Consider the following 27,040-nt stretch of genomic DNA (forward strand, 5'->3'; position numbering starts at 1 on the left):
CCCCCCCCAACGCCTCGGGGGCCTTTCACAGCCCGCTGCCCCCCCCGCAGCGGCCCCCACGCCTAGGGGCCCCTCCACACCCCGCTGCTCCCCCCCGCAGCGGCCCCCACGCCTAGGGGCCCCTCCACACCCCGCTGCTCCCCGCCCGCAGGGGCCCCCACGCCTAGGGGCCCCTCCACACCCCGCTGCCCCCCCCCCGCAGCGGCCCCCCCGCCTAGGGGCCCCTCCACACCCCGCTGCCCCCCCCCCGCAGCGGCCCCCACGCCAAGGGGCCCCTCCACACCCCGCTACCCCCCCCAGCAGGGGCACCCTCGACTAGGGGCCCCTCCACACCCCGCTGCTCCCCCCCACAGCGGCCCCCACGCCTAGGGGCCCCTCCACACCCCGCTGCCCCCCCCAGTGACCCCAGCAGGGATCTGTACGTTCCCTCCTTCCCCTCTGACAAAGCGGCCGTGGGGGGGGGAGGGGCACAAAGCCGGGCACGAACGACTCACCTCCCCCACGGAAAGGGGCCGGGGTCCACTCAGCGCCCACTACGCCGCCACTGCTGCCCTCCGCGCCTGCGCCCGCCGCGAACTTCCATTGGCCGAGCCGCCCCCACCCTGTCCTCTCCGATTTCTCTCCCCCTCGGGAGCGTGCGGCCCCGCGCTCCGGGTTCCGGCCTTCCCGAGACCCGCGCGCCAGGCGCAGGCGCAACCCGGGTTCCCCCTCCTCGCCTTCCCCGCGCCCGCACCTAGCGAGCCGGGTCACGGGGTGCGTGCGTCGCCATAATGCGTCCGGGTAGCGGCGAGCCCACGGTGCGTGACCGCTCGGTCCCCTCACCCCCCCTCCCTCAAAGCTGGGAACCCGCCCCCCCTTCCCGGAGCCCTTCACCCCCCCATAGCGGGGAACCCGCCCCCCCCATCCCGGGTCCCCTCACCCCCCCCCCATAGCGGGGAACCCGCCCCCCCCATCCCGGGTCCCCTCACCCCCCCCCCCATAGCGGGGAACCCGCCCCCCCCATCCCGGGTCCCCTCACCCCCCCCCATAGCGGGGAACCCGCCCCCCCTTCCCGGAGCCCCTCACCCCCCCCATAGCGGGGAACCCGCCCCCCCCTTCCCAAGTCCCCTCACCCCCCCCTAAAGCTGGGATGCTGCATCCCCCTTCCCGGGTCCCCTCACCCCCCCCCATAGCGGGGAACCCGCCCCCCCCATCCCGGGTCCCCTCATCCCCCCTCCCTCAAAGCTGGGATGCTGCATCCCCCTTCCCGGGTCTCCTCACTCCCCCATAGCAGGGAACCCAGACCCCCATCCCTGGTCTCCTCACCCCCCCCTAGCGGGGAACCCGGACCCTCATCCCGGGTCCCCTCACCCCCCCCCAAAGCTGGGATGCTGCATCCCCCTTCCCAGGTCTCCTCACTCCCCCATAGCGGGGAACCCGCCCCCCCCATCCCTGGTCCCCTCCCCCAAAGCTGGGAACCTGGGGCCCCTCACCCCCCTTCGCAGCTGGGATCTCTGATCCCGGAGGCCCTTGCCCCCGCCCCCCAGCGGGGAGCCCGAAGCCCCTCCAACTTTCCCGATAGCAGGAGCCCGGATTCCCCCTCCTCTCCAGAGGCCCTCAGCCCCTGCCCCTGATAGCAGGGGCCTGGACCCTGATCCTCTCCTGGGGACCCTCACTTCCTGTCTGCCGGGGTCTCTCTCAGGGTGGGGCTTAGGGGTGAGTTTCAGGCTCTCGGGTTTCCCTTTAGATGCTGGGATTAAGGGGAGTTTGGGGATATGGGGAGGTGCCTTCCCTGCCCCGTCATCTGTCTCATTTCCCCCAGGCATCACTGCTATCACTCCCTATTCCCTCTCAACTACCTCATTATTTTTTAATGATTGGGAGCTGCCTGTCCATTTGCAGCAGACAGCGGTGCAGGGAGTATGGAATAAATGCAGGAGCCCAGCTTGATTCCTGCAGGGTCTAACCTTATAAAACTATCCTATTTAGTGTTTTCTTTACAGTCTAATAATCTTAGAATTGGACACATTTTATTTATTTGTTTGTTTGCTTGCAAAAGAAGCTTCTCTTTTTATTCACAGATCTGGGGAGAGAACCCCACTGAAATGAACATATCTGCTGTTTATTTCTAGAAACAGGTAAACGGCCCTTCTCTTCTGTGACCCATTGAGAATGCCAAGCAAAAGCATGGGAATAATTTAATATGAACATGTAACTAGACTATCTACCATTGACGTGAAAGATCTACAAGAATAGAGGCTTTGGTTACTGTGATTTGTTTGTAAAGTAGCCATTCGATCAAGGTGCATTGAAGGATGAAGAGCGTTGAAGGATATTTCTAGCCCTGTATGGTGAAACACAAATGGGAAGAACAAGGCTTTTCCTGCAAGATTTTATCTATATTTTGGAACTGGACATTTTTTTACTTGTGAGTTAATTTTCATAGATTTGAAAGATCCACTCAGATTAATGTACTGTACAGCTGTTTATTTTAGCCTAACTAAATATTGTCTGATCAGCACCTTCTCAGCTAAGTACCAGGAAAGTTATATAGTCTGAATGGACAGAGCAGCATTTGCCTGCTCCACTGCATTCTTTCGTGATTACAGCAGCGCATCTCATGGTGCAGTCTGCCTGCCCCAGGGACATGTTGACTATATTGAAAAGGTAGAATCGTTCAGTTACTCCGATTTTTTCAGGGACTATCTGATTCCCAACCACCCATGTGTTTTCTCGGCTAAATTCACTGAGGGCTGGGGCAGCAGGAGGAATTGGGTGACTCGGGATGGGAAGCCTAACTTTGATTATCTACTGCAGCATTTTGGTAAGTGATTAAGTTTTTAATATGTCATTTAATATGAATGATAAAAGTCAAAGAGTTTTTAATAACAGGGCCTCTGCTGATGACAACTATCCTCTGAGCCTTAAAGGGATCAGCCTCTCAGTTGATACATTAATTTATAAGAATATATAAAAATGGTGCATCTAGCCCAGTATCCCATCTTCTGAGAGTAGCCGGTGCTAGATGCTTGAGAGGGAATGAACAGAACAAGACAGTTATCGAGTGATCCATCCCCTGTCATCCAGTCCTTGCTTCTGGAAGTCAGAGGTTTAGGAACATCCAGAGGATGGGGCTGCATTCCTGACCATCTTGTCTAACAGCCAGTGATGGACCAATACTCCATGAATTTATCTAATTCCCTTTTGAATCCAGTTTCACAGCATCACCTGGCAATGAGTTCCACAGGTTGGCTGTGTTATGTGAAGAAGTACTTCCTTATGTTTGTTTTAAACTTGCGGCCTATTAATTTCATTGGATGACCCCTGGTTCTTGTGTTATGTGAAAGGGTAAATAACACTTCCCTATTCACAATTTTCTACCCTCGTTCGTACCCTTTGCCAAGCTTTAATTTAGTATATAAATAAATCTGAACTCATTTAGGGCCCTATCATGCAAATTTACACTCCTTAACTTTACACACGTGGGTAATCCCAGGCACATGCCAAGTGTTTATAGGATCTATATTGGGTGGATGGAGGAGGAACAAGCTTTGGCTATTCTGGAAATCTAAGTCTCTCTTTATGCTGAGAGAGATTCAGAGTTTTGGCTACAGCCCATATCCCATTCCCAACGCACTTTGCTTTGATGCAATTTGGGTGGTGTCATTGCTGCATGCCTCATTCAGTTAACACTTCCATAAATCATGCTATGAATAATGTTGATCTAAGGTTTAGTGAAGGTATCAGGAAAGCGAAACTGGCTAGAGACCATGTTTTCATAAGTGTGTGTACAGCACCTAGCACAGTGGGGCCCAGATACTAGATGCTAACATACTATAAATATGGAAGGATTACAGTTTTGGCACCAGTTATTCTGCTTCCCAATTGGCTCAAAAAGTTTATATTTCAGGGAAGGCTGTAGTACCTGTTGCCAACTGTGATGTCAAGGAATACAATTCTAATCCAAAGGAACAGATCCCTCTCAAGGAATACATAAGTTATTGGAAAGAATACATTAAAAAAAACTACCATTCACCCCGGGGGTGCCTCTACCTCAAAGATTGGCACTTGTACAGGTAAGAGAGCACTTTGGAATCCTCAGCATGCTGTAATACAGCAGTGAACTGCTGCTAAGCCGTGACACTGATCTTTCGTTACCTGATGGTTTCACTGAAGGCACCTGTCCACTGAAATACTTTTCTTGCATTGTACTGATCGAAATGTGCCCCACACCAAAGAGTTCTTAAACATTTTCATAGTGTTGGCTCCAGGGGTGAAAGTAACTTAAGGGACTTACCAGTACACAGGGAGGCCAGGGTACTGAGCAAGGTGTGGGAGGGGGGTTGGGTCGGGGGGGGGTGTCTCAACCAAAAGGGGCAAGGCCACAGGCGGAAAGGGTGGGGCTGGGCCAGACTCCCCTAGCCAGCCCTTCAGCATGGCATGGGAGCGATTTAAAGAGCCCGGGGCTCCCAGACGCTGCTGCTAGCGCTACCCTGGGGTTCTGGCGGTGATTAGCGGTGGCCGGGAACCCCAGGGCTCTGGCGGTGATTTAAAGGACCAAGGGGCTCTGGCCGCTGCCGGGAGCCCCGGGACCTTTTAAATTGCTGGGCCCCCGGGAAGCTGCCCCTTTTGGCCCCACTGCTGGTGTGGTCGGCTGTGTACCAGCTCTTATCGGTATACCGGTCCTGACCACTTACTTTCACCTCTGGTTGGCTTTTGCTTTGGCCTTTGGTTAGTAAGGTAAAAATCTTAGCATTTTTAATTGTGTTTAATGCAATAAGCACTCTTTCCTTTTTTAAATCAAAGTAAATCATGAGGACTTTTTGCTCTTCATTTAGTCTTCCCCTCCCATCTGCTCTGTTCCTATCTCCTCATGCACAAGTTTCCCTGCTCTTTCTCTGCCCTGTGCATGCTGCCTGGATGCATCCTCCCCTTCTTGTCCTGCCCAGCCGTCTAGTGCTCCTCTCCCTCTCCTCTTGCGTCCCATCTTCCTTGAACGGCTGCTGCTCGTGGCTGGCAGCTCTGCTGCTGATTCAAGTTTGCTACGAGTGAGTTCTGATTCTCCACCGGCGTGGCAGTGACTTCTCACAGAGGCATCTAGACAGGGCCCTCTTTGCATATGTCTGTTTGTTCAGACATCTGGACGTTACTTTGCCATGGAGCGCCTGGATGCCTGTAGAAGCAGCTGGCCAGGGGCGGCTCTAGGTATTTTGCCGCCCCAAGCACGGCAGGCAGGCTGCCTTCGGCGGCTTGCTTGCGGGAGGTCCCCGGTCCCGTGAATTCGGAGGCAGCCTGCAGGAGGTCCGCCGAAGCCGCGGGACCAGCGGACCCTCCGCAGACATGCCGCCAAAGGCAACCTGCCTGCCGCCTTCGCGGCGACCGGCAGAGCACCCCCTGCGGGTTGCCGCCCCAGGCACGCGCTTGGCATGCTGGTGCCTGGAGCCGCCCCTGCAGCTGGAAATGAGGCGGCTCATAACATCGCCCAAACCTCCTCACACCGCAGTTGGAGAACCACTGCCAAACGCCATTGAAAAGCCTACGATCCAGCTTTGGCTTTTTTGAATGTGTTAACCAAGTGGGACGACTGACTAGTTGCACAGATTTCTTACTGGAGTGGAGATGTGTTTACTAAGAGGAATTTAGTTAACTCTCACAACTCTCCTGTGAGGTAGGAAAACACAGTTGCACCCATTTTGCAGCACCTAAGGCTAGATTGCATGAGGGGGACTTAAGCATAACTGCCCCTTTAGATGCCTACGTCCAACATTTAGATGCTGTTGGCATTCACAAAATCACTGCTGAGCTGTCACCTAACCCTGTAGGTGCCTAAAGTCCATAGGTTCCTTGAGATCCCACTCTACTCCGCATTTCCTGCTGGCTAGCTTACGTGGCTCCCTGCTCAGCATGCTGTAATGGGTCCGACTCACCCCTGCGGCGCCTCCTGCTGGTGACTCTGGGGAATTAGCTCTTTCCAGCGTTCGGAGCGCCCTCTGCAGGCCGGTGATCCCCCTGTCTTCTCCTGGCCCCCGTGTCCCTCCCAGGACCCCGGTGCCCCTTTAACCGGGTTTCCCCTTCCCAGGGGAACCCCCACCCTACTATCCCCACTTTGCCTCAGTAGTGGCTACTGCCCAGTCTCTATCTTGCCCCCGTTCGCTGGGGCAGACTGCAGTATCAGCCTACTCATCATCAGCAAAGGGGGTTTGGACCTGCTGCCTTGGCCTACCCCTAGGTTGCCCCCTGCAACCCTCAGTACCTTTTGCCCTATGCTAGGCTGCAGCCTGGGGTTTTCTAGGCTGGCGCTTCCCCAGCTCCTCAGCCTTTCCCCAGCCCTGCTTCACCCTAGGTACCTTGTCTTAGTTCCCTGCAGCCAGGCCCATCTCCCTCTAGAAACAGAGAGAGACTGTCTGGGCTCCTGGCTCACAGCCTTTTATAGGGGCCAGCTGTGGCCTGATTGGGGTGTGGCCCAGCTGCGGCTACTTCCCCAATCAGCCCAGCTTTGAGAGCAGCAGCTCTCAAGCCCTGCCAAGCCACTTTTAAACCCCTTAAAACCCGGAGCAGGGATCCACCCTGCTACAATGCCGACTTTGAAAATCCCTTTCTTGGGTGCCTGACTTTTCCCAGGCATTGTATAGGGCTCCTGGACACCTGACGCAGGGTTGTGAATTCCACCAGGCGGCCTAAAAGTCGGGTGTTGCAAAGCCTTGTGAATCTAGCTCCAGGAGGGTTGGACTAGATGAGGGGATTGGACTAGATGACCTCCTGAAGTCCCTTCCAACCCTGATATTCTATGATTCTGAGTTGCTTGTAGCGGATGACATAGCAAGACAGTAATGGCCTCAATGAGACACTGCTCCAGCCACCTGACCAGTCTCTGCTGCTGAGCTTTGGGAAACCAAGATGATGAATGTTTCTTTTCCCTGAAGCATTTTTGCAATACTTTGTCTTTTTAAGGGCTTTCCCAGAGCAAGATGTTTATACAACCCCCATCTATTTCACTTCTGACTGGCTGAATGAATACTGGGATGCCATAGGTCTGGATGATTATCGATTTGTCTACATGGGACCTAAGGGTTCATGGTAAAGTAACTTTGATTTTTTTTTAAATTCCGATGCACTGGTTTAAATAATTATTAGCATTACAGTAGTACTCCAAGCGGTGAGTTGTGACCAGGAGCCACACAAGTGTAACATAAGGCAGCCCTTTTCCCCCAAGGCACATGCAGTCTAAATAGGGACAACGTGTGACTGACAGGTATAGATCACAACAGGGGATGGGGGTGAGAGAAGGCGGCAGTGGGGACGGTCAGAGGAATACTAAGGCTGCACGTATTACCTAAGTGTACAGTAAATGTGGCGAGATGACATTGCTTGATGGCACCGTTCTGTCCAACATCTCTCGCAATGACTCTAGTCATAAAACCCACAGAGTGAGCTGGGAAAGGGGAGCAGCCTGGCCAGTACAGGTCCCCATCCTGCATCCTTAACAGGAAGAATCTGGGGAGATTTGCCTGAGTGTGGGCTGCGGAATCTGGTCTAAAGGTTGTAACCAAGGCTAGTAAGGGATATACAGAGGTTAGAACTAGTCACTCACATTAGGTTCTCTGGCTCAGTGTATCCAGGGAGAAGAAAACAGGAGGGAGAAGTTGGGAGTATTACTTAGAACTTGGACGTGACTGTGGTTGTATAGCACCTATCACAATGGGGTGCTGCTCCATGACTGGAGGTTCTAGGCACGACAGTAATACAAACAATTAATAATAATTGAACTCAGTATTAATGAAAGCACAGTGTATAAGCATCACTGGAGCGCCTTTATTTAAAGTACAGTACTGAAGGAATTCTTCAAACCTGCAGTGCCAGCTGCAGCCTCACGGGGGTGCTGACTAGTTAAGTGAGCACTTCTCAGATGGAAATCAGTAAGGCCTGGTCTACACTAGTCTGTTATTTCAGAATTAGCCGAGTTAAGTTGGGGGTGGGGGGGAGATTCCGTCCACACGACCAAACCGTTTTTTTCGATTTAAAGGGCTCTTTAATCCGATTCCTGTACTCCAACCGGCAAGTGGAGTAGGGCTTAAATCGCGATCGCAATCCTGGGTTAAAGGTATTGTGGACACAATTTGACGTTATTGGCCTCCAGGAGCTATCCCAGAATGCTCCCTTGTGACTGCTCTGGACAACACTCTCAACTCCAATGCACTAGCCAGGTGGGCAGGAAAAGCCCCGGGAACTTTTGAATTTCATTTCCTGTTTGGTCACCATCAGCACAGGTGACCATCAGCACAGTCCACCATCACAGGCGACCATGCAGAGTCCACCATCACAGGAGATCACGCAGTCCCGGATTCGCAGACGAGCTCCAGCATGGTCCGAACAGGAGGTACTGAATCTCATCGTATATTGGGGAGACGAGTCTGTTATGGCAGAACTACGTTCCAAGAAAAGGAATGCAAATACGTACGCTAAAGTCTCCAGAGCCATGACGGAAAGAGGCTACTCCAGGGACACACAGCAGTGTCATACAAAAATCCAGGAGCTCAGGCAAGCGTACCAAAAAGCCAGGGAGGCGAATGGCGGTCTGGGTCACAACCCCATACATTCTGCTTCTACCGTGAGCTGCATGCAGTTACGGGGGGTGACGCCACCACTACCCCACCACTGTCCGTGGACACCTGCAAGGGGGGAGTTGCACGGAGCAAGGAGGAAGAGTCATTGGAGGTCGAAGAGGAGGAGGACGATAGTGCACAGGCGGCAAGTGGGGAATCCGCTTTCCCCCCAAGCCAGGAACTATTCTTAACGCTGGAGCCAATAGCCTCCCCCCACTCCAAAGGCGGCTCCCAGACCATGACCCCGGAGAAAATACTTCTGGTGAGTGAGAGCCTGATCTGAGCCACGCGGCGGGGGGCAGGAGGGAAACCCAGCCGTGCTGGGCTGTTCGCGTTTAGTTTAAAGGGCTCATCTCTGCTCAGAGCCTCATTGGAGGTGTGTGAGTGTGAGAGAGAGAAGCGATCATCCCAGAGAGCCCACAGGCCCTCCTTTTATCTGGCAAACCCACCAGGCATTGCTTGTTGTGGGAAAGGGGGCCGAGCAGTTTGAAAGTATTGAAATGAATGTAGAAGAAGCAGAACCCCGCGTGCCCCTAGGCTGCCTGCAAGCTGAATTCTGTTGCCTGGCCGTGTGTGATGGCTCACTCGCACCAAAGTGTCCCTTTAGTCTCTGAAATGTATCTTTTAAAATACTACCCTCCTTTTTTCTCCTCCCGCAGTTGCAAATGTTTCAACGCAGCCCCTATCTAGTCCGTCCCAGAGGCTGGTCCAGATTAGAAGGCGGAAAAAACGAACTTGGGACGACATGTTCGCCGAGCTCATGCAGTCCTCCCGCACTGATAGGGCCCAGCTGAATGCATGGCGGCAAATAATTGCGGAGTCCCGTAAAGCATTACAGGAACACGAACAGAGGAGGGAGACGCGCGATGAGAACAGGCAGGACGCTATGGTCAAGCTCATGGGGGAGCAAACTGACATGCTCCGCTGTATGGTGGATCTAATGCGGGACAGGCAGCAAGACCACAGACTGCCGCTGCAGTCCCTGTATAACCACCCTCCCTCCTCCCCAAGTTCCATAGGCTCCTCACCCAGACGCCCAAGAACACGATGGGGGAGGCTATGGGGACCCACACACTCAACCCCAGAGGATCGTCCAAGCAGCAGAAGGCCGGCATATGCGAACTTTTGATTTGGTTTCTCAACTTGTCCTTCTCTCCTCCTCCACCCCCCTCCCCCAGTCTGCCTTCGGGTTTCTCTCAATGTGTTGTGCAACAAATAATAAAGAACAGTTTTTAAACAATTTTGACTTTATTTCCTTTCATATATATAGGGGGCAGGTTACTTCAAGAGAAACAAATACAACTGTCGCACTGTACCTTGGCCAGCCATGAAACTGGCTTTCAAAGTTTCTCTGATGTGCAGCGTGCCCTGCTGCGCTCTTCTAATCTCCCTGTTGTGTGGCTGTGCGAAATTGGCCACCAGGCACGTTGCCTCAACCTCCCACCCCGCCATAAATGTCTCCCCCTTACTCTCTCAGATATTGTGGAGCACACAACAATCAGCAATTACAATTGGAATATGGTTGTGCTGAGATCTAACCGAGTCAGTAAACTTTCAAACATCCAAAAACACGTTCTACCACCATTCTGCACTTGCTCAGCCGATAGTTAAACTGCTCCTTACTGCTGTCCAGGGTGCCTGTGTACGGCTTCATGAGCCATGGCATTAAGGGGTAGGCTGGGTCCCCAAGGATAACTACAGGCATTTCACCATCCCCAACAGTAATTTTCTGGTCTGGGAAGTAAGTCCCTTTCTGCAGCCGTTCAGACAGACCAGAGTTCCTGAAGATGCAAGCGTCATGCACCTTTCCCGGTCATCCCACGTTGATGTCAGTGAAACATCCCTTGTGATCCACCAGTGCTTGCAGCACCATGGAAAAGTATCCCTTGCGGTTTATGTACTGGCTGCCCCGGTGTGCCGGGATATGCGTTCCGTCTACATTAAAGCCATCCACAATGGTCTGCACATTTCCCAAAGTCACTACCCTTGATAGCATCTGGTCAGTGACTGCGTTGGCTACTTGCAGCACTGCAGCCCCCCACAGTAGATTTGCCCACTCCAAACTGATTCCCGACTGACTGGTAGCTGTCGGGCGTTGCAAGCTTCCATAGTGCTATGGCCACTTGCTTCTCAACTGTGAGGGCTGCTCTCATTTTGGTGTCTTTGCGCTTCAGGGCAGGGGACAGCAAGTCACAAAGTTCCATGAAAGTGGCCCTACGCATACAAAAGTTTTGCAGCCACTGGGAATCATCCCAGACCTGCAACACTATGTGGTCCCACCAATCTGTGCTGGTTTCCCGGGCTCAGAATCGGCGTTCCACGGCATGAACCTGGCCCGATGCCACCATGATCTCCCAATCGCCACATGCCGTGCTTCTAGGAACGTCTGTGTCCATGTCCTCATCAGTATAGTAATCGCACTGCTGTCGCTTCCTCGCCTGGTTTTGCAGGTACTGCACATACTGCTGGATAATGCGCGAGGTATTTACAATGGTCAAAACTGCAGCGGAGATCTGAGCGGGCTCCATGATTGCTGCGCTATGGCGCCTGCACGGGTAATCCTGGAAAAAGGGCGCGAAACGTAGGAGGCCTGTTTGGTTCAAGATGGCCGATAAAAGGCAGTAAATGGTTGTCTTCTGTAGCTTCCACGGAGTCGGGAAGCTTACTAGAGATGCAAGAGCGGGAGAGCAGAGTTTGCGGCGGAAGCGTGAGCAGAGTTTGCAGCAGAAGCTGTACGGCTCAGGTCACGATGGCCGAAAAACAGCGGGGAATTGTTGGCGTCGGTAGCATCCACGGGAGCCCAGGACTGACAACGTGGAAAAAGCAGCGGAAGCTGTGCGACTCAGTTCATGATGGCCGAAAAACGGCGGGGAATTGTTGCCATCTGTAGCTTCCAGGTGAGCCCAGGGCAGACAACATGGAAAAATTAGCTAGCGATGCAAGAGCGGGAGAGCAGAGTTTGTGGCGGAAGCTGTGCTGCTCGGTTCACGGTAACTGAAAAAAGGCGGGAAGTGGTTAGATAAAAGAGTAGATAGAAAGACGAGGGGACATGCGAGGTGGATTCATAGTACCAGGAGACAGGCGGTGCACCTTACTGCACCATCTGCTGGCAGTATGGCGTCTGCTGTAGCTTTCACGGAGGGAGGAGCAAGTGACAGCACACACCCAGAAACAATCGCGAGAATGTGTTTGCCCCATCATGCACTGGGAGCTTAACCCACAATTCCAATGGGCGGCAGGGACTGCGGGAACTGTGGGATAGCTTCCCACAGTGCACTGCTCCGACATTCGATGCTAGCCTTGGTACTATGGATGCACTCTGCCGAATTCATGCGCTTTAGTGGGGACACACAACACCGAATGTATAAAATCGCGTCCGAAAATTCGAATAGAATAAGTTTTTGAATTAATTTCGTACTGTAGACGTACCCTAAGACTCAGAGCCACAAAAGTTTTTAGGCTCCTAACTTCCATTGAAATCAGTGGGAGTCTTTGTGGATCTGGGCCTGAGTCTAAAATGTTGCCATTCGGTGGCGATAAACCTGCCCTTTCAGTCTTAGCTTCAGCCCAAACTGCAGAATCTGCTGCCTTTGAAGTGTGAGGTTCAAACTGAAAACTGATACTTTAGCAGAGAAAAGTGTGACAAGGGGGTGTTGCTGACCTGCTCTCCCCCGCCCCCCAGTTTATTAATAGGGTGCTTTCTTGGCCCTTAACACATGACAATTGAAAACAGACCGACAGGGCCACACTCTCGCTTCAGCTATGCCTGCACAGCTCAGATTGATTTGTGTGGAAATATCCAAAGCCAGAATATGCCCACGGTCTTAACTTTACTTGGTTTGTGCTCGTTTGCATCGTATTTGCCTTTTGCGTCACATATGCTTAAACCTTTGACTTGGCCCGTAGGACACCTTTTCACGCCGACGTCTTCCGCTCCTACAGCTGGTCTGCCAATATCTGCGGGAAAAAGAAATGGCTGCTCTATCCCCCCCGGCAGGAGGAGTACCTTCGAGATCGCCATGGTAACTTGCCCTTCGATGTCACTGCCCCTGGTCTGCAGGACAGCAGCATTTACCCACGCTATGCCCAAAGCTGCCCCCCCGTTGAAATCATCCAGGAAGCAGGGGAGATAGTCTTCATCCCTAGTGGATGGCACCATCAGGTGTACAACCTGGTAAGATAATTGACAATTTAGATTTATATCAGTTAACTTCCTGAGAACCATCTGAAGAGTTGCCCTAACTAGCCAAGCCGCCTCTTTGCGAGTGACAGTTGCGATCTATGGGAAATACACTCTCAGAACAGCAGTGTATGACCCCAAGTGTTATAGGATTAGCCTTATACCCGAAGCAGCTGGTCTGCTGAAAAGTGACTCATGTAACACTAAGCAAGGGATTCTAACCTAAACAGACCAATTTCTAGATGTAGATCATCAATATACTTACACACTAGAAGCAAGAGGAAGACCAAGGACTGGGTGGGCCCATTACTGAATGAGAAGGGAAAGACGACAGAAAATGCTTCAGTGGCCGAAGTGTTAAATGCCATTTTTGTTTCAGTTTTCACTAAAAGAATTAGCAGTGATCAGATAACTAACACTTTTCTATGATTCGTTAGCAGATCAAAAGGTCTTGTGTAAATAGTAAAGTTCTGCTGAGTCTTTAGCTAATTCTAAAGCAGGAAAGAAACCAGTTTACAATTTCTCACTGGGTTCCCATACTGTCCTGTCACAGGTTGCGTTTCTCAGCCTGGTCACTGCCGGGAAGAAACTCCGAAGTAGGACCCAGGAGGCCTAGTTTGCGTTTTGCAAAACCTTGACCTTTGGATTTTGCAAAATCAAGGCATATGGGGTATATTAGATCCCTCTTCTGTTTAATCCACATCACCAAAACTTCAGCAGCTCTCCTAAAAACGTAATTCTGGGTTTGACCCATCTTTAGAAATTATAGCTTCTGCTGAAGCAAAACCTGCAAAATATAAGGAGTGATAAGGGAAAGCCAGGCTAAATGTTTGGTAGCAGCAGAGAGAGACAAGGGCCCAGATCCTCAAAGGTGTTGATTTCAATGGAAGTTAGGAGGATCTGCATCAAAGTTCACAAGAAGAAGCTTAGATAGGGCTTTAAGAAACCAAGACCCCAGTCCTGCACTCAGATCCCTTGTGCCCATGAGGATCCCCTTGCAGGAGAGAAGCCCTGGAGGATAGTTTTGAATGGGATCCTGACATAAATTGGGAGGGTTTTTTTGTTTTGTTTTGTTTTTTTGATAGTGGGGGAAAGTAACAGTATATCTGTGTGATGTTTGGTTTTAAATGCATTTCACAGTTGAGGGTTTGGTGCACATCAGAAGCAATAGGCAGGTGCCTTTGGGTTTAGAGTCAGTTCAGTCATTTCTGTGTTATATGCACTGTCTTTCTGTTTGCACTGAGCAAGATAAAACAATGTCCCAAATGATCAGTCTCTGTGGTAACTATATTGAAGTAACAGCAGGGAGTAACCCTCTCCCATTTTTAGACATAGCAAAAGGTGCTTCTTACCACTTGATCATTTAGAACACTAAGCAAAATAGATAATTCTCATCTATATCCTGCACTGGCTGGGAAAGGATTGGATGACATAGGGGGATCTCAGACATCTGCCTTGCACTGCCACATACAGTGTCCCCTTCAATATCAACACTTCAGCTAATTAAAGCCTCTAAATTAAAGGTGTGGGTTGCAGTAGGGCACAGTATTGGTTGTAGATGTGGGCACAACTGCCAAATGTCAGTGAGAAGGACTGAGTATGGGGGAAGCTTAGGAGGCAGGGTTTGATTAGCAAGCGAGTTAAAAAGAGGTGGACATTGAAGATAGTTGAGGCCCAGAGAGGCTTTTCCATTCATTGAGGATGAGGGATTTACTCTTGTTGGCACCAACTTTGTGGAAATCAGTAATGGGGTCAGAGACATCACACCACACGCTCTCCTAGGCTAAGATGAATAACCAGTTGGACTCTGTGGTTTCTTCCAGGAGGATACCATTTCCATCAACCACAATTGGGTGAATGGCTGCAACGTGGCTATCATGTGGAGCTTCCTGCAGGATGAATTAGCAGCCGTCCAACGGGAAATCAGCGAATGGAGAGACACTATGGAGGACTGGCACCTACAATGCCAGGTATAATACCTAGTCAGTCAATTGATGTGAACCCCACTTTCCTTGGGCTACTGTAGCTCCTGTGTAGTGCATTTCAGTGATACTGGACACCAAACTGATCCGTATTGAGAGGTCATGCTTTATTACAGGCTGGGAAACGAACAGTCCAATTTGTTAGGTGATAGCGAGAGACGTAAGAGAGAATCTATCTCATTGATGCAACACTCAATGTATGTGCTACTGCTTGTACTTATTTGCTGCCTCAGGCAGGTCCTAAGAACATAAGAACGGCCATACTGGGTCAGACCAAAGGTCCATCTAGCCCAGTATCCTGTCTGCCGACAGTGACCAATGCCAGGCACCCCAGAGGGAATGAACAGAACAGGGAATCATCAAGTGATCCATCCCCTGTTGCCCATTCCCAGCTTCTGGCAAACAGAGGCTGAGGACACCATCCCTGCCCAGCCTGGCTAATAGCCATTGATGGACCTATCCTCCAGGAACTTATCTAGTTCTTTTTTGAACTCTGTTATGGTCTTGGCCTTCACAACATCCGCTGGCAAAGAGTTCTACAGGTTGACTGTGCGCTGTGTGAAGAAGAACTTCCTTTCGTTTGTTTTAAACCTGCTGCCTGTTAATTTCATTTCGTGACCCCCTAGTTCTTGTGTTATGAGAAGGCATAAGTAACACTTGCGTATTTACTTTCTCCACACCAGTCATGATTTTATAGATCTCCATCATATCCCCCCTTAGTCGGCTCTTTTCCAAGCTCAAAAGTCCCAGTTTTATTAATCTCTCCATCTGGAAGCTGTTCCAAACCCCTAATAATTTTTGTTGCCCTTTTCTGAACTTTTTCCAATTCCAGTATATCTTTTTTGAGATGAGGTGACCACATCTGCATGCAGTACTCCAGTGTAGATGTACCCTGAGGATTCTGGTACTGATGTGATACAAGTATATTAAATAATAATAATAGGATTGGGATGAAGGTACATTTATATTACTCCTGCTTTTATTTTTTCCTTGTTCCATATGTGGCAGTACTCTTAGTTCTCCAAAGGCAGGACTTTGCCATTACTTGCACAACCGGCAACACCCTTTGCCTCTTGGTAACATGATTCCTGGTGTTTGAACTACATCAACATCTGGTGTCCTACACACTACCCAGGATCAATGGAATTTCCTTCAGCCAAAGGAATACCTTATTTCCATAAAGTTTTATAAGAGAAATATCTTAATTATACCATAATGAAAGATGTGTTATGGGAACAGGGCGGTAAATTGTGATTGTTTTCAAGGTCCATTTTCGGTAAGCAGCAGGTATACAACTGTGAAACCATGATTTAGCTAGTCGTCTTTTTATATGTTATATGATTCACAAATATTGGGGAAGTTGTAATGTTAATAGAAACTCATTGATTGCCTCGCTAATCTGCAAGTACTAAAGGTTAAAAGCAAGCCTGTGTGTCCCGTGTTTCTAAAATAGAGTTCTCAAGCTGTAAAAATAAAACCTTTACTATTCCCTCACTTTCTTGCTGATAATTGAACAACAGGTTTTTGAAGAACAAAGGGCCTCCAGTCTGACTATGGTTGTGTAGAATGTGTGACTGAAGAAAATTGGTTTGTTAATCTGCACCCATTAAGTCAATTTCGAGACCTTTCAATTAGTGCTTAAGTTAGCTGTTTGTTTCATAGGAGATGCTGGGTATAGTATTTCCCTGCATGAGATCTCTCTACTGGAAATAGTAAGATCCTGTCTTACTGAGCTGGGGGAACCCCAGCCAGTAGAACTGGTCAGATAAAAGTTTAGTGGAAACTCTGGGGATACTGGGAAGAGTTTTGTTGGGACTAGTGAGATTTCCTGTCAATTAACGTATTTTACTGTAATTAGGCATCAGGAAATAACAAACAGGAGTCACACACTGAGAAGAGTTTTCAACTACTTACTGGTTTGATAAGGCTGCTGCCTTTAACTCTTACTAGTGCAGTAAATAAGGAGTCAACATTTAATGTGTTTTTTTTCTGCCTTAGGTAATCATGAAATCTTGCACAGGCATAAACTATAAGGAGTTCTACAACTTCCTTAAGGTAATCGCGGAGAACAGGATTTCTGTCTTAAACCACGTTCTAGATGAAGAAGCTTCAGCAAAGAACACTCACAGAGCTGCCACTTCCGCTCTGGGCATGCTCCATGCGGTGTTTGATTTAAAAAGGACTGTGCAAGTGTTAACATCCTTAAATGCTAATGAAGATTTCAAGAAACTGAACCCTAAATCGCTGTCCCCACCGCCAGAGGCATTACTACACCACCTGAAAGCCGCAATAGACACAGCACTGTTATAGATCCATATTTATTCAAGTATTTGTACCTATTGCAACATAGCTGCATGTAGACAAATCATAAAAAGTCTCCCTATTTCCCCCCTGTTAGTTTAAGCACAATGAGCCTTAATGTGGATGGGGAGGATGCGGATATAGAATCAAGAGAAACAGCATGTTAGGAAACTGAGTACACTACATTAAATTTCCTGTTTATATTGAAACCACTCTAAAAAGAGAAGTCTCCAGCAGAGTCAGAGATTAGATTCATTCCATGTAGTAGAAATGCAAGCAGCTAAACTGACCATAGCAGGAAGAAGTTATGCTTCTGAGAATAAGCCACGGAGGAAATTCAGCCATTGGAGTTGTCTAGAACCAAAAGGATGAACTTTTGAGATGTAGCCTCTCAATTCTACACACCAAAGCATCTATAGTTCAGCAAGTTCACCTCTCTGTACTGAGATCACCTAGCGCCTGAACGAAAAGAGTTCTAGAAAGGCAAAAACATGGAAGTCTGTATGGAGCCGTAGACTATGTGTTAATGAAAGGAAGAGTATTAACACACTAAGAGCAGTTCTGTATGGTTACATAGCACAGCCTAGGAACTTAAGCGTGATACACATTGAAAATGATTGCAAGGGAAGTGGCCTCACAAGCATTTTTAGTTAAACTATAAAAAACACTCCCGTTGCTGTTAGGAGTTTGCAGTAAGTCATCTCCTAAACAGAGGGTGTGAAAAGTTTAATTCTAGCCAGTAGTGCTTCTATTAAGATTATAGTTGAAGGTTTTTAAGCACTGAGCTGAAAATCAATCGTTGACCTCTGAGGTGACCAGTACAGGTGACCACTTAAAGTTGCTGTTTTTAATATTGCACATTAAAATGTTTAAAAATGTCAGGGAACGTCTCATTCTTTCAAAGGTTAAACTACCCTTCAGAATTACACCTCTATATAACGCAACCCGATATAACACAAATTTGGATATAACGTGGTAAAGCAGTGCTCCGGGGGGAGGGCTGCGTGCTCTGGCGGATCAAAGCAAGTTCGATAGAACGCAGTAAGATTTTTTGGCTCCCGCGTACAGCGTTATATGGGGGTAGAGGTGTAGTATGTTAAACATGTCTTGCATGTGCTATTTAGTAATAGATGTTCCAGACTGCCACCGGGAACCTATACTCAATTATACCATCTTCCAGGCGAAGCTCTGAACATTTCTGGAAGAATCTGACTTTTCTTTCTTGGATATGAAAGATGACTGGAAATTGCACAGGCTCAAGCAGGGGTTCTGGGAGTCTCTCTTTGGATTGGAAAGTTGCCACTTTGGAGCAATTATGAAAGTAGAACAATTCACAGCTGGCACTGAACAAGTTTTCCTTTCTCATGCAGCTAAGGGCAACTTTTTCTGCCCTCCATACTTCCTTCAGTGGGCCTGAATGGGATCTGTCACGGTGGTGGAATTCCATTGGCTTCAGTGAAGTCATGCCTGATTTACACTAGCGTGAGAGCCAGTTTTGGTCCACTAAGTCCTGCAACATACCAATTACTACATTAGCTACCCAGCATTTCTAGCTCCCATTGAGTGCAGTGGGAGCTGAGCATCCACTGCCTCCATGATCCAAGGCATATATTTGCCAAGTACCTTGGGAAGTAATGCTTCATCAGGAGCACTGATCCTCCCTCCTACTGTCTTTACCTTTGGCTATGCTGTTGTTCTGTTCTATAGAAGTTCTTATACCACACTCACAGTAGCATGCAATAAGCAACATGACTAAACCCAGCTAGATTCATTTGCTACGGCTCAGATGTGTATTTACAATGTGGATTTTCTTCACCATGCCTGTGGGAATTAAGCATTCCAGGGAAGACTGTCCACACTAGGACTTGTCAGCTGAGCACACAGGGCTGTTCTAACCACCAGAACAACAAATTCACCCCGAGGTCTCCGCTGGCTCCTGCCACGGTGATGCTTTCTCAGCATGCCCAGGCTGGTGAGTCATCTTGTTATCTTCATGCCTCCAGAGAGGAAGGAAGCTTTGTTGGTGCTTAATTGGGTGTTAGCTGTGTGCCACCACCAGTTTGTGAGGCACGCAAACTATCTCTTTAGACCCATGTCAGTCCTCACTTTGCTTTGCAGCTTAACAGGTGCAGCCTAGTCCCAGTGAAGCATGCCGTCACCAGCTGTTCACAGAAATACTGGAGTTGCTGCACCCAAGGAGACGGCATGTACACTAGCTTGGTTGATTCAGCTGAGGATCAGCTGTATAAACACACCAGCACTGACCTGTTTACTGTGCAAACATGTTTATCAAAGGTGACACATTGATTGTAAGGATAATGGAAACAGAAAGGTTACTAAACTAAATCCACACATGCTTTCTAGAGACTAAACTTAACCATCTGCTGAAACACAGTCTATTCTTGCCTTGCAAGGTTTCCAACCCAGAAATATAATCGTACTTCCTGACATGCAGCATAAAGAGGTGTCTGTGTGTCTTCCCCTTATGGTCCCCAATGTCAGTTTGTTCCCACAGGCAAGATGGCACCCTATGGTTTATTTCCTGGTGTGCTGACTTCACACCTTCCTGTTGAGTTTTATATGCAAACAGGGCTTCCAGTATGTTGGCTCACAATGCTTAGTTCACCTGTTTGCCACGGTTCATAGGGCAATATACCGATATGCCCGTTGTTGCCAGAAACCTGTGAATCCTGCCTTGATTCAGACTTTTAGGAAAATGTTTGCAGTATCTCATGCATGGTATTTGTACATATATTTCACAATCATAGTAATGACAAGTGTGACCTTGGCTTTTATTGAAAACCTCATGACATGCTCTATGGCTAACTCCCATGAAAGCAGTGTGCTAGGTGTAGTGAGTTCATCAGGCCTGTTAGGAGTTGCTATTACAGGACAGTGAACCTGGTGGGATTGAGGTATTCTTAGGATCACGGTCTCCCATCCAGCACAGAGATTCTGCAATTGACAGCGTGATGAGTGACACACAGCTGAAGCAACTCCATGTTGGAAGTCACAGTAGCTTTGCAGGAGTAAGATCCGTGTGGTGTTTACAAGCACCATCTAATTATTAGAACTGGGAGCACTGGCTGTTGGGAGTCTGAAAGGACAGGAACCAGGAAGGGGGAGGAGTTGAGGAGGCTGAGTGAGAGTTACAGAGGGTGCAGTAGCAGCAGCTTGGTAAAGAGGCCTCCTGTACTCACCTGCTGCAGAGAGTGAAGCACTGGGGCTGGGAGCTGGGAGAGTGGAGCGGGCTGGGGCCGGGCTGCTCCACTTCTGCCGCTGCTGGGGGTGGGGGTGGGGGGTGGGAGAGATCCCTTCCAAGGCCCCTCCCCCAAGCAACACAGCTGGAGCAAGGGAAGCAGAGCGGGCTGCTCCCAGCCCCCCCCCCCACTAATTCCCCAGGCCACTCTGGGACTGCGGGACCCCAAAACTGCCCTCCCACATCTCCTGCCCCCCATATCCTGGGAGGGGAGCCCCTGACCACCTCTGCGACCCTCTGCCCCTTATCGAACACCCCGGGCTGGCCCGTCCCCCTTAGCACGCTCTTCAGAGCAGCATGTCAGAGCTTACCACCTTGTGTGCGAACCCGCGTTATAGGGGGGTAGAGGTGTACTTCAAATGGTCCATTAGAGGGGGCTGAAAATCTCATCTGAACACCATCAGAAAATGTAGTTTCATTCAAATGGCTACTGGACCATGTCAATTTCAATAAAATTTAATGTGAAAGTCAAAAAAGTGAATCGTTTCGGTAAAGTCAGAATGTTTTGACAGCCAATAGTTGATGCGTTTCAGCACTGTCAAAGATTTAATGGTCCCCCCCATCTAAATATTTTTGGAATTTTTCTTCTGCTGGACCCTGACCTTGTTCCAATTCAGAGTGAAGATTTTAAATGGTCAGAATTTCCTGCTGGTTGGAAGTTGTGGTTTCCAACCCGCACTCGTCCTGCTCACAGCTGACTGACCAATGGCGCTCAGGGTCTATTGTTAGATGATGGGGAAGCTCTTTCCCCATTTGCGGTGAATGTGGTGCCCACGCGATACAACAAGTAGAGGGATTTTTCTATGAACATGCCCCATTTCTGTAGTCCATTCTCATTCACCGCTGGAGGGATACGGAGGAAAATGAAGGCAATGCAGTCCGGTGGTTAGAGCATAGGACTCAGCAGAACGGGCTCCAATTGTCACTGGCTCACTGTGACCAGCCACAACCTCTTTTGTACCCAAGTTTCTCCAGCTTTAGACACGTTGCTAATACTTACCCTGCTGCACAAAGTACGGACATGGGGAGGGGAAAAGAAATTAGCATTTCTACTGCCTTACATGGATACTGAGTAGGATCAGTTTTCTCCCTATCTATTAATTATAGAGGGGTGTTGATGATGGGTGCAAGGAAGAGACTCTTAAGGTTGCACTCTAGAAACCTTTAATCTGCAAACGGATTCCCTCCGTACTTCTGCTCCAGCATGAAAATGAAGTCAGAGGATCTATTGGTTTTCCAAAATAAAAAGTTGGATTCTGATCAGAAGAATACAGCAGCAGCAATGAAACAACACAGAAGGGTCGAGAAATCCTTTAAATAATTTTGGGAGGCTTTCCGTTCAAAACAAAAGGTAACAGGTTTATTTAAATACAAAAGTTACTGTAAAAAAAACACAGCCCCAAATCAATATATTAACAATTGCATCTAGTGTACTCTTTAAAACATACTTGTGATAATTAGGTGCACTCTATAGTTTTATGTAGTTACAATATCAGACAGTGCCATATCTTAAAAAAAATCAGGTTAAAACCCACCGTTAAGTTACTCTAAAATATATAGCTTTTTTGTTCTCATATGCACCCCAGACAGACATTCATATTTAGTGTATTTCAGTTTGAGTGCAACATTTAGATACAGTTTACCTTTTTAATAAAAACAATCACCACAGAAATAATGGGGTCAGAGTCTGTCCTATTTACACCCCATTGAGTCAGTAGGATAGAATGTCAGCACCTAAAGACCATTTTAAGTAGATCCCGGCTTTTCCACAGGACCCGTAGTGCAGGACCACATTTGGTTTTGATTAAATTGCCTTGCAGCATTTCAGAGGTCTTTCAGTGCAAGGCAGTTCTAGTTCCCCTGGTGCCATGTACGCCAGGTGAACTGAGTGGCCCTGATCTGCAACAAGGCATGGAAGTTTACAGAGTAACATCCCTGAGATTGAAGGATTCAGCAGGGTGTAAAAATATTGATAACTTACAGTTGAAGCAGTCTAAAAATCAAGTTAGTCAATAGCAGCTTTACAATGCGACAGTGATGGCGCAGAGGGGATTTGGCTTGGCATGTCTAGCAAGGACAATGGGGCAAGATCCGTCACTCTGCTATACAACACGTATCTTCACTTCTCCGGGAAGAGGTTATTGGGGGGAAATGGAAAAGAATTGCCCCTCTCTGTGCAGCTGATTCCATCAGACAGGACCATGCAGGCAAAGCAGATTAGTTACATTTTGGTTTTTTATAAAAACATCCACCCCAGGATATTTTGGCCTTGCAAAATAAATGCAAACAAAACAGGAGGAAGTTAAATGAGGTCATGGAGCAGAGGCAGACCTGTAAAATGCAGAAAAATAGGATTAATCTGCAGGGTGGGAAGTTTTTGGCAAAGGCCACAAAATGGTTTATTCTGAAAAATGGAAGCAGGGGTTTGCACAGAACACTAGTGGAAAACTGAAGATTTAACATCAATATCCAACTGTGATTATTATAGTTGGGCTGTAATTTTATGGATGATATCATAAAAACCAGATTTTGCTTTATTCACGTCAGAGCAGTGCAGGGCCATGTTTCCTCAAGGGCAAAAGATGTTAGAGAGAGGTTGAGGAAGGATCTTGCTCCTTGTAGATTGCAAGCGTCACCACAAGTCCAGACACTAGCTGTTTTGTACTTTAAAAAAAAGCCTGGGTCTAGAAAACAAACATTCTTCCCATTGGAAAGTGAACTAGAACAGCAGTGACTCAATTCCCTTTTCATCTCCTAACAGTGTACAGTCATCAAAGTGCATGAACAAGACGTCTCTGGATTGTGAAGGTCAAGGATCACGTGACACATGCCAGCTCTCCCTTTGATGCAGCCTCATATCTTTTTGAATGTGCTCGTAACACGACTGGAGAAGAAAGAGCAGAATCAGTAAGGAGAAGTGTGTGTGTTCACTTGATAGAGATCTTTTGGACAAAATTATGGTCTCATGAATGTACACAGAGGCCAGAACATCTCCCTCAAGCAAACAGACTAGAACTGGAAGCTACAAAGAAGCACATTAAACATGCCCTATTGACCATATCCAGAGTGGACATGGTCAATAGGGCAAGGAGGGAAAATAGTTTAATTACCAACATCTACACATCAAATTAACGTACAGACCATGGTCCACCAACACTTCTCTGGCTGCAATAATAGCCAACTACTCCTGTGATCTATGCAACTCACCCTGACAGCTGATCAGTCAATGCTCCAGGAGCAGACCTCCCCCCACAGGATTCCTGGCAGTGTGAGAGGAAGTTCTTTCAGACCCCAGTTTTGAGGGGAAAAACCAAAATAACCCAATTCAGCCCCATGCATGTGAGGCTTAAGGAACCACCTTAATCTGATACAATAGCTGCCAGTCAGCTATCACAGTAAAGCTACTCCCACAACTTCTTTGGTCAAGAGGGCCATTACTTAATAGTTTCTTACTATTAAAGCAAGCCTTGCCTGCTACAAACTAACTTAATTGTTACAAACCTCTTCCTTACCTCCAGTGCTGTTAACAGAAAGTCATACATCCCTCCTTCATTGGTAGGGTCCATCAAATCTCTGATCAGATGTATCTCAGCTCCTAAATGTTGTATTCTAGAGAACAAAAATAGTGGCCATCCTTCGAATGAATCTTCAGACATGAATACCTTGGACTTAGCATGCACCTTCCCTACAGGGCAGTGATGATCCAATAATCAGGGTCTGGTGTGAGAACTGGGATAAGAACCCAGTTCTAATTCACAGAACCAATTTCCTCTGTGTCCTTGAGCTAGTGGAGTCTGATTTCTGGAGGCACAAAGCACCTGATATTTGGATGTTCGGAACCTAAGAAAATTCAAGCCCTTAACATTTGTGCCTCAGTTTCCCCATCTGCACTTGGGGGACAATGCTCATCGTACCCACTTCAGGTGGGGGCAGCCTTATCAAATGTATGATCCTGTTTTTTCCATCTCTAGGTCTCAGGACCAGAATCTGAGGTTCCCAAAACTTCTTGCTTTTGCTTGTGCAGCACACAGCACAATAGGGACCTGTAGCGTAACCAGGAAGCACAGACGTATGCAAGGAGTGGAGAGAGAGTTCACTCGCAAACTTCACAGAAAAGTGCAGCTCCATTCTTACCGAATCTGAACTGGTTCATTCAGCGCTAATGAAGACAGCGCAGGCAACAAGTGTCTCTTTACAGAAAACTAGTAATTTAAGACCTATTTCTATACTGGTAAAGCTTAATTTCTAGGCATTTCAGTGACACTTACCAGAGACAGAATCCCTCAGAGCCATGAATTAGACCATAACACCCCAGTAAAGTAGGAAGTAGATCTATTTTACAGATTGGAACAGAGTCCCAGAAAGAGTTGGACTGCCCAAAGTCACACAAGAACTCAACTCAGTTCTCCTCATCCCTAGTCTGGTGCCATAACTACAGCAGTTTTCTTTGGGCTCTTTCGTACCAGTGATTGTTGCTACTGAAGGCATGGGCTCTGAGGGTGAGCAGAAGGCCTTTTCCATCTGCAATGCAGTACGGGTTTTCAGTGGCATACAGAAACATTTCGTAATTACAGTCGGTCAAAGCCTTTCATTTGTCAAAGTTTTCCTCTCACAATTGAATTTTTCTGTTTGGAAATGCTGTCAGTGCCTCATGGGAGTTGTAGTTCAGATGCTTCATGCTCCCATTCTCCTCTATAGGTCAGGCTCCCTGGTCAGACTACATATGCCATGATGCACCAGGGTGTTCCCTCTTGGAGAGGGAGGTTGTCCATCATGCAAAATGTAGTCCAGCCAGGGAACCCAGCCCATACAGGAGAGGGACATGAGGTAACTGAACTACGACTCCCATGAGGCACTGCATCTCCAAATCTAAGTTTCAGGATGTTGGCCAAAACATTTTCCATGGAAAATTTTGATTTTTTCCCCCAGTGTAAAAATAGACTTCACAAAATACTTCATTTAGTCAACCCCCCGAATTTCCCATTAAAACAGTTTCAGCCAGCCCTAGTCCTAATGGAGCGTATGTAATGCCAACAGACCCCAGCCGTTACAGGGACCTTTGGAGCTTAGTGCATGAGCCTCTTCGGCATGAGCTAAAATCCAACAAGCTGTTCACTAACGCTGTAGAGCAGACTCATTTTCTCTCTCTTAGTGGTCTCAGTGCCACCAGATGGGACAGAACAGCACACCCAGAACGTGTGTGGGTTACACATATAAAGCAGAGTATCTCTTGGGTATTAGCAGTGGTAAACATGAAGCTCTCTCTCTTACCTGGCCCGCGATACAACATACATCAACAGCGGCAAGAGGTCATCCATTGGGAGTTTATAGTCCGTCTCCACTACTCGTGACACAGTGCTCTCTATCTCCTCATAGGTCTTCTGAAGGATCTCCAGCTTTTCCCGGGGGTCCACAGTTGTGCTGCCAATATAAAGATGCACTGAGAAAGAAGCCCAGTGCTACCCAGCTAAGAAGCGAGAAGTGGCATTATGGAGATACCTCAAAGCAGAGTAAGAGTGTCAGTCTTTTGAATGGATAAGGCCAGTTGCCTTAACTAAGACAAGACTTATAAGGGCTGTCAATCCTCAAGCTTCATGATATAAAGGGATCACCAGGATGAGGTCAGGAAGGTATCTCTCCACTGTGTCATTGCACAAATAGAGCTTGTGTCTTCTCAAGCTCTCAGCATTAGTCACTCGCCCTGAGTCTATGCTAATATTTTTCAGGAAGGCTCTCCCCTAGGGCTAGCATAGCCTGAGAGGTCAGGTATCTTAACCACCATGTCATCCAACCCTGCTTAGGCATGAGTAAGACATCGCAGAAGGCCACTTACATCAACTTTTGCAGACATTCTGTAGCAGAAAGGAAGCACTTGTCTTTGGTAAGAGAACGTCTCTGAAAGGTAGATAAGCATTTGCATTAGTACACATGCAGTTGTGGCCATGTCAGTCCCAGGATACTAGCGACACAAGGTGGAGGGAGGTCATATCTTTTGTTGGCCCAATGTCTGTTGGTGAAAGAGACAAGTTTTCGAGCCACACAGAGCTGTCTGTGCTGGTACAGGCATCTGGGAAGCTTAAGATGTCTTTGAAACCCCATGATTCAGCAAAGCACATATTATAGAATAATTTCTATAGATTGCTGCTGCTGAAGTCCTCTGGGAGGAAAGGCAATCTATTCACTAACGAAATGCAGCAACCCATGGAGCAGACATTGCAACGTGACCTGACCCCAGCAGAACCCGACCCTGTGTGCGCTGACCAGAGTGCTGCGGGGGGGAGACACAGTGACTGGTCAGCACACTCACTCTGCAGTGCACAGTGCCAGATGGCAACAAACGGCAGGGGCGGGGCATGCAGCCACCAGCCGGACCCCGTGGGCAGAAGGCAGCTGGAGAATGACTGTGGGCACAGGGAGCCCCCACCAGGCCAAGCCCCAAGGTCAGGTCAGTTCTGAAGACAACTCTCAGGTCAGCTGTGCTTGGCTCAGGTTTGGGTCCAGGCTGGATTTTAACATTTGGACCAAGCAAACCTCTAGAGTGGAATGCAGATGTTTAGCATCATGCAGCAACCCTGTGCAACCATTTAGGACAGGAAGGAAATTAGTACTTAGCACTGGCGTATCTATGAACTGTCATAATACAGATAAATTCCTGCAACAGAGTGGAAATGCCTTCTACTTATAAGATAGAAGTTTTATTGATAATACTGGAAGTCTATTGTTCATATCTTTTGTG

At 48.3% G+C, this 27,040-nt stretch overlaps 3 protein-coding genes across 10 annotated transcripts in view; 1 reads left to right on the forward strand and 2 right to left on the reverse strand.

Moving 5' to 3' along the window:
• The window catches only part of SNAP47 (synaptosome associated protein 47), a 34,286-nt gene extending 33,601 nt beyond the window's left edge, over positions 1-685 (reverse strand). The window contains exon 1 of the mRNA XM_045005054.1: positions 495-685. The gene's annotated coding sequence lies outside the window, so the exon portion shown is untranslated. The remainder of the gene's footprint in view (positions 1-494) is intronic.
• On the forward strand, positions 647-17,919 carry JMJD4 (jumonji domain containing 4). Of its 4 annotated transcripts, XM_045005053.1 has the most exons (8): positions 647-797; positions 2,112-2,407; positions 2,679-2,803; positions 3,890-4,055; positions 6,931-7,056; positions 12,489-12,756; positions 14,586-14,732; positions 16,743-17,919. In XM_045005053.1, exons 2-8 carry the CDS (start codon positions 2,328-2,330, stop codon positions 17,052-17,054), a joined length of 1,224 nt encoding a protein of 407 aa, XP_044860988.1. In that variant the 5' UTR covers positions 647-797; positions 2,112-2,327; the 3' UTR covers positions 17,055-17,919. The 4 variants fall into 4 exon arrangements, with proteins under 4 accessions (XP_044860988.1, XP_044860985.1, XP_044860986.1 ...); XM_045005050.1 differs by having other exon boundaries at positions 2,112-2,803; XM_045005051.1 differs by having other exon boundaries at positions 696-797; positions 2,061-2,803.
• A 3,723-nt stretch (positions 17,920-21,642) lies between these two features.
• The window catches only part of ALS2CL (ALS2 C-terminal like), a 75,059-nt gene continuing 69,661 nt past the window's right edge, over positions 21,643-27,040 (reverse strand). For all 5 annotated transcript variants that reach the window (XM_045006294.1, XM_045006290.1, XM_045006293.1 and 2 more), the window contains 4 exons: positions 26,138-26,199; positions 25,576-25,725; positions 23,817-23,913; positions 21,643-23,188 (listed from right to left, as the gene is read on the reverse strand). In XM_045006294.1, coding sequence (XP_044862229.1) covers positions 23,114-23,188; positions 23,817-23,913; positions 25,576-25,725; positions 26,138-26,199 — 384 coding nt within the window. In that variant the 3' untranslated portion in view covers positions 21,643-23,113. The remainder of the gene's footprint in view (positions 23,189-23,816; positions 23,914-25,575; positions 25,726-26,137; positions 26,200-27,040) is intronic.

The sequence above is a fragment of the Mauremys mutica genome, chromosome 2 (assembly GCF_020497125.1).
Source record: "Mauremys mutica isolate MM-2020 ecotype Southern chromosome 2, ASM2049712v1, whole genome shotgun sequence".
In the NCBI taxonomy this organism is placed as follows: domain Eukaryota; kingdom Metazoa; phylum Chordata; order Testudines; family Geoemydidae; genus Mauremys; species Mauremys mutica.

Bases quoted from the DNA above. Each gene is read 5' to 3' on its own strand.
- JMJD4 (XM_045005050.1), top strand. From the start codon at position 2,539: ATGGACAGAGCAGCATTTGCCTGCTCCACTGCATTCTTTCGTGATTAC. The intron at 4,056-6,930 runs GTAAGAGAGCAC...TGTCTTTTTAAG, and splicing joins AAAGATTGGCACTTGTACAG to GGCTTTCCCAGAGCAAGATG. The intron at 14,733-16,742 runs GTATAATACCTA...TTTCTGCCTTAG, and splicing joins ACTGGCACCTACAATGCCAG to GTAATCATGAAATCTTGCAC.